The 6,800-nt window shown below is 33.1% G+C and overlaps 1 protein-coding gene across 2 annotated transcripts in view; it reads right to left on the reverse strand.

Annotated features, from left to right (window-relative positions):
* Positions 1-348: 348 nt before the first annotated feature.
* Positions 349-6,800, reverse strand: part of LOC106867385 (ankyrin repeat domain-containing protein SOWAHB-like) — a 55,332-nt gene continuing 48,880 nt past the window's right edge. The window contains exons 4-6 of one of the 2 annotated variants that reach the window (XM_052967887.1): positions 6,044-6,097; positions 4,174-4,275; positions 349-422 (exon numbers count right to left, since the gene is read on the reverse strand). In XM_052967887.1, coding sequence (XP_052823847.1) covers positions 366-422; positions 4,174-4,275; positions 6,044-6,097 — 213 coding nt within the window. In that variant the 3' untranslated portion in view covers positions 349-365. The remainder of the gene's footprint in view (positions 423-4,173; positions 4,276-6,043; positions 6,098-6,800) is intronic. The other variant, XM_052967885.1, reaches the window with a different exon arrangement.

Below are 6,800 nucleotides of genomic sequence, written 5' to 3' on the forward strand. Positions count from 1 at the left end.
AAATTATCATCATTTAACATCCCATGTTCTATAGTGGCATTGGTTGGGCCCATATGCTGGCTTTAGTTATATTTTTAAACAATGCTCTATATATATTTATGCCTTATTTTACTTTTAGTAATTACCATAGCAAAAACAGCAGGAAGTGGGTTTAAAATGATTGTATTAAAAATATAATAAAGGTTCACTTCTAGGTCTCAAACAAACTTAATGAGGTTTTGTAAAATGTGGGGGTCTTATCAAACAAAAGGTTAACATTTTAAATCTGTTTATATTTAGGAGTTGCATTTCACATGTGATTGCATATAACAAAGTAGAATGCATTAATTTTCTAACAATTAGCAAAAAAAGACTGGAAAATAATGTTAAAGCATTATGATAATTAGAATGGAGACAATTTCTTTACTTACATTAATAAAACTCTGGATTTTAAAATGGTAGCATGAAAGAAAAAAGAAAAGCAAAAAGAAACAGACAATGAAAGTGTGCCAATAGATTTTTGAAAATATAACAAGAATTTAACAGGAACTATAATAAAAGATAAAAAATAATTAGGTTGCTTAATAGAAAATGAAATTTCATTAATTAGAAAAACATCAAAGCATATTAAATGAGTTGAATGCATGACTGTTTACTTTTTAATTACTGCTAATGCAGTTCAGGGAGTGTTTAATATTTTAAATCTGTTTTTCTAATCAAACTTCATTTAGAATGGAATCAGTTGCAACAACTGTAAATTCATAACAAAATTAATGATAAAATGAGCACCTCAAATTAATCAACGACTCTAAGTTCACCTTTCAAATAAATATTATAGGCTAATGAAAAGGTTAAATGGATTGTAAGTGCAATGTATGCTGCAGGCATGATTTTGTCTCCAGGTTGGTCACTGACTTCTACAATCTCAAATTTAATTTACTGTGTGGAATAAGTTTAAAAACTTCAGAATGTGTTGCCTGTGACAGACTAGAACTCAACTGGTGAAGAGAGTCATAGTTCATTTACTTAATGTTCTTAACATTCCTAGCTGAACACCAATGTAGCTAACAGAGATACTGTATTCAATTGCTAGCTAAGTGCTTAACATGTGTTCAAGTACATGTACAAAAGCCCTTATCACATTGGCAGAAATACAAAATATTTGTGGGTTGCAAATCCATTGAATCAACCCTTACTATTTCAACATGAGTACTTATTTTATTAATGTCAAGCACTAACAAAATGCAAAACCAATTATATGGGATTTGAATTGAGAAATGTGAGATCTCAAGCTACATAATGTAATACAATTAAAACAGCAATGCATACTTGGCACGAGTTTGCTTGCCATAGTAGTAAGGATATTTATTAGGCACAAGCCCAAATTTAGGGTGGAGTGCTGTTCATATTAATCCATTCCAATATAAGCCTGGTGTTTATTTCATAAACCCCAAAAGGGTGAATAGTAAATTCAACACTGGAAGGGAACATAGAATGTAAATAAATGTAACTTAATACTGCAAGGCATTTTGTTCAGCTCTATAGTGACCTGTTGCCCTACTACTGCTGCTGCTGCTGCTACTACTACTACTAACTACTACTACTACTAATAATAATAATAATAATAATGATGATGATGATGATGATAATAATCATAACGGGTTCAAATTTTAGCACAAGAGCAGCAATTTTGGGGAGGGGATAAGTTGATTACACTGGCCCCAGTGTCCAACTGGTATTTATTTTGTTGACCTTGAAAGGATGAAAGGTGAAGTCAACCTCAGTGGAATTTGAACTAAGAACATAGAGACAGATGAAATGCTGCTAAGCATTTTGCGAGTCTTGCTAATGATCCTGTCAACTTTCACATAGGGCCACAAATTTGCAAGGAAGTGGTATAGGTGATTGACTTGTATCTTAACCTATTACCTCCCATAATTCTATTAACTGGAATTTTTTTTATGAAACTTTGATTTCTAGCATAAAACAGCCTTAGAAACACGCTGGAATGATCAAAATAACATTTCAAAATAACATTTTAAATAGAAATAAGTGAGATATTAGGTGAAAAATTAGCAAACCTCATTTGAATATCAGAGAAATATACCTAGTAGATATAGCAAAAAGGTTAGATATGTGTAAATATTGACAAATAATTACGAAATTTGTAATTTTTAAGTGATCTCATATGAGATCACTGGTAGGTAATGGGTTAATGACCACAGAGAAAACTGAAAGTGAGGGGAGTACTTGTCTAAATACAATCAGGCATCCAGAACAAGTATAAAAATTATATGAAAAGTGTTAAAAATGTGTGATAATGTGGGAATCTTGATCTCGTGTATTTCTTGCATTTTGTTATCCTTTAACATTACATTTGAATTAATATGATTTGTTGTAACATTAATATTCTTAGCTGCTAACATGTATTTAATGATCAAACCTAGACAACAAAATAAAATAAGTTTTTAAGTACATAATGTAAAAAAATTGTATGGACAGATTAATTCTAAATAGAATTGCTCTTAGTGGAATATGTATATTTTATACAATTACAAATAATTATATGTGGATTAATTTATGAACAGCAAGGTTTCTATTTTAAATATGTTAATATATTTCTAAGACTAGCAATATTAAAGGAAAGCAGATTTGTAAATGAAATGGGTAATTAAAAGACAAGTAGTAGGGCCAAATTCCTAAAGAAGAACAATAATAATAAACTATTTAGTAAAGCAATTTGTTTATATCTACAAATTATTTTCTCAGTTGTTTCTTGTAAGGCCTTAGATACTACTGGATCATGTTACTATTTTTATTCATTTATGTTTTGGAAGCTGGTGGGGAAGTTTCAGTTGTTCTCTTGGGGAGAACAGCTTTGGTATTACAAGACAGCATAAAGTATTGATTTAATATTTTAATAAAATTACACACATACAAAGTAATAGCAGTAATGAATGAAAGAAATAGTATTCAATACTGTAAAGTGAAGGAATCATTTAGCTTGGCCAGGTGACATTAATACAGACACCCACTTGAAATCTCCTTTGATGTGTCTTCTCAAGTGCAGCAAACTGCCACAACTCCCAGTCCCTTGTCATTTCCTCAGTAAGGCCCAGTATCCAAAATTCCTTTCTCAACACTTTTCTCACATCTTCCTGGGTCTACCCCTTCCACAGGTACTTTCCACAATTAGAGCTTCGCACTTCTTTATGTGGCTGTCCTCATCCATATGCATCACATGACCAAACTAGTGCAGTCTTCTCTCTTGCACACATCTGATACCTCTTATACCTAGTTTTCCTCTTAAATCAGTTACACTCTGTCATGCATGCACATTGACATTACTCATCCAGTGTAGCATGCTAGCTTCATTTCTTCTGAGCCTTCTGCAGTCAAAGCCCATGTTTCACTGCCATGTAGCATAGCTGTATGTACACAAGCATCATACAGTCTGCCTTTCGCTCTGAGGGACAGGCCCTTAGTTACCAACAAAGGTAGTACCTCTCTGAACTTTGCTTAGCCTGTTCTTATTCTAGCAACTACACTTTCAGAACTTCCTCCTCCACTGCTAACTTGGTTGCCTAGGTAACAGAAGCTATTTACTACTTCTCGTGACCCCCACCCCCAACATTTGAAGGAGTCTGTTGTCTATGCATTTGTAGTGCTTATTGTACCAACACATTTGCCACACACAGAGACTATTTTCTCTGTTAACCTTCCTGTGATACTGCTATACCTCTTATGTGTCCAAAGCTTGCACTGAACTAATATATATATACTTATATATTTAATTTTTGAGAGCATTGAAATATTACAGTTATATATTTTTTTTGTGAAATATTAACTATGTGCTGTGAATGGTGTCAACATTTACTTTGAATGGCATGTGTTTGTAACTAGGCTAATTGAAAAAGCCAAAATAAAGTGACTTTCATACAATGAATAGTCCGATATTCGAAAAACATTAAATCTATCTCTCAAAGCACAATGCATGTAAATTAAGATGCTGGCATAAGGACCACATGGTGTGTTATCAAAATCCTAGTTGCTTGGTGAAAAAGCATACAATTGTTGTCCTTTTCACTTCACAGTTGTATGGTTAGAACTATAACTAACATGGTGTAAATCATAATAAATCACTGATACAAGTGCGTGAGTCTGTGTTGTTTATAAGCAATGAGTTAAACTTACCCTCTCTTTAGCAAGGGACGGATTTTTTGATAGAAGTTTACTTAGTTCTTGATAATCACATTTAGCTGACAGCTTCATCCATTCTTTTTGCTCTGGAGAGAGCTGTTTAATTAAAAAAAAATATATATGATTTAGAAACCAAAATGAAACAGTTAATGAAGTAATTAGTTAAAATTAAAATTAAAACAAACTACAAATAACTATGGAAAAAAAATTTTAATTTTGAGAATTCATTTCACTCACACACACTGAAATTTCTAAGATGCTTTCCACCCTCCCTTCTATTAGCCTGAGAGACTTTTTCAAAGGGTCATGAGTAACTGCACTGCCTTCTTGATATCAAAAAAGTTATGCAAATTGCAGAGTTATAGCATAACAAATTAGAAAGAAAATTAACTTAGATATGAAACAGTTCAGGTTTGCAACAGTGATGCTTTCTCCCCAACAAAAGAACCCACAGTGGCTTGCTTTTTGCTAAGGACTTCTATGTACTGTATTTGTTGATTTAGAGCAGTGATTCTTAACCATTTTTTGCCTATGGAACCCCTTGATTCCTGTTTCAATCAGATGGCTTCTCATAACCATTCCATGTTTAATATTTTTATAATTAAATATTATTTGGAATTGTACACAAAAAAACTTACTTAAAATATTTGGTGTATTGTAGAAGTATAAGCAATTTATTACATACAAATTTTAACTCCAAAATTTTATCTGGATCCTCGAGAGCCAAGAGAAATATTCAACAGAGTATTATACTTGGTCATCAGGTGGTCATCAAGAAAACCAAGTGTAGATAAATGACTCATACAGAGGATTAGCAAGTTCAGAGTGGAATTTACCCAGCTGATAGGAAGCCATCAAGGCTTAGTTCTTAACCTTTTCCTTGTTTTATTATAGCTCTTCAGGATATAGCAGAGGTTTCAACTGGCAGTCAGGGAAATTTTCTGTTTGCTCATAAACTAATTCACACAGCTAAATCTGTTGAAGAATTTAGAGAAGTTCCAAACATGAAATCAAGTCCAGAATCAAGAGATCTCTCCTGCTACTATAATCTGTTGAAGAGGCAGAATTTCTATAGCTGAATGCTCTTCCTGTTGTCAACCGTCACCTGTTTCCTAGTAAGGTAATATTTCCCCATGGCCAGGCATATTTTTCATGGCAGACTGGAAACAAACAGCATCGCTTACATAACGGTGGTGCTCATTTACAACCATCACGTGATGTCAAGACAAGGATGCACACACACACACACACACAATAGGTTTCTTTCAGTTTCCATCTACCAAATCCACTCACAAGGATTTGATGGCCTAGGGCTGTAATAGATGAAATTTGTTCAAAGTGCCACACAAGGGGACTGAACCTGAAACCACATTGCTAGACAGCAAGCTTCTTAACCCACATCCATGCGTGTATCCATAGTACCCATCAAAAATGACCGTTTATATTTCTTTCCAGGAATTTTTAATCTTTCTACTTCAAGCACAACATCATTTTCAGTTAGTCTCATATTTTTCTCATTCTTCATACCACAAGTATTGCTCTCTTTTTGTATTTCTCTTCAAGTATATATATAAAATCAAATTTAATTCAGTTTAAATTTGCATGTAATTATTTATATCAAAAATTATCCAAAAATGATTAAAAGCATCAAACGGAAGTTTACATACACAGTAAATTTTAGGTTTTCAACAGCCTGTCAAAAACTTAGATGCATTACCGAATGGTCTTCGCATAAAATACCAAAGTTTGATGAAGCAAGGAATATTTTCTCACATCTACTTCACTTAAAAGTGGAATGTAGATGAGATCATTCTCTAAAATTAAAGCTCAAGATAAATGTTAAAAGATATTTGAAATAACTTACTGTGACAAATCCACCAGAGGAATTTGCATCATCATCATCAGCACCATCTTTATTCTGCAAGAATAAAAAACAAAAGAAGCATTTTATACCAGAATGAGTAATTGCCTCTGCTTTTCTTAAAGTCTTGAACCTGTGATGGTGTCTTCTTCATCAAATTGATAACTAACAAAAGAAATCAGAAATAAATTGTAAAGATAAAAGTCAAAGACAAAAATCTGCTGAAAAATGAACATGTACATATTGAAATTAATGGTAACCAAGGTGTAAATATATTCAGTACCTGTAGTGAAGTAAATTAACTAAACTTCACTACTGGTGTTGCCAGCTTCTGCAAATTCATATGCATTTTAAGCACTGTTATTGTGAAACATAAATGGTAATAATTATAATTTTCATTTTCTCATAACAGTTATCTGAGGAAATATGAATTTACAGAAACTGAAGAGTAATGACAATGCCTCTCAGTTCATTCATCTAAGTACACACACCTCCTGTTTATTATAGTTATCCAAGTTATTATAATAGAGGATTTTAAAATTGGCTGTCTGTGGATATTCCTGTACAGTGGCAATCAAGTCCTCATATAAATACATGAAGGGCCTCTTTCAGCTTCCGCCTACGAAATCCACTCACAAGGCTTTGGTTGGCTTGAGGCTATAGTAGAAGACACTTGTCCAAGGTGCCACTTGCCATGCAGTGGGACGGAATCCAGAACCATTGTTGTTAGGAAGCAAGCTTCTTGCCACTCCTATATATA

The sequence above is a fragment of the Octopus bimaculoides genome, chromosome 1, assembly GCF_001194135.2.
Source record: "Octopus bimaculoides isolate UCB-OBI-ISO-001 chromosome 1, ASM119413v2, whole genome shotgun sequence".
NCBI classification, from domain to species: domain Eukaryota; kingdom Metazoa; phylum Mollusca; class Cephalopoda; order Octopoda; family Octopodidae; genus Octopus; species Octopus bimaculoides.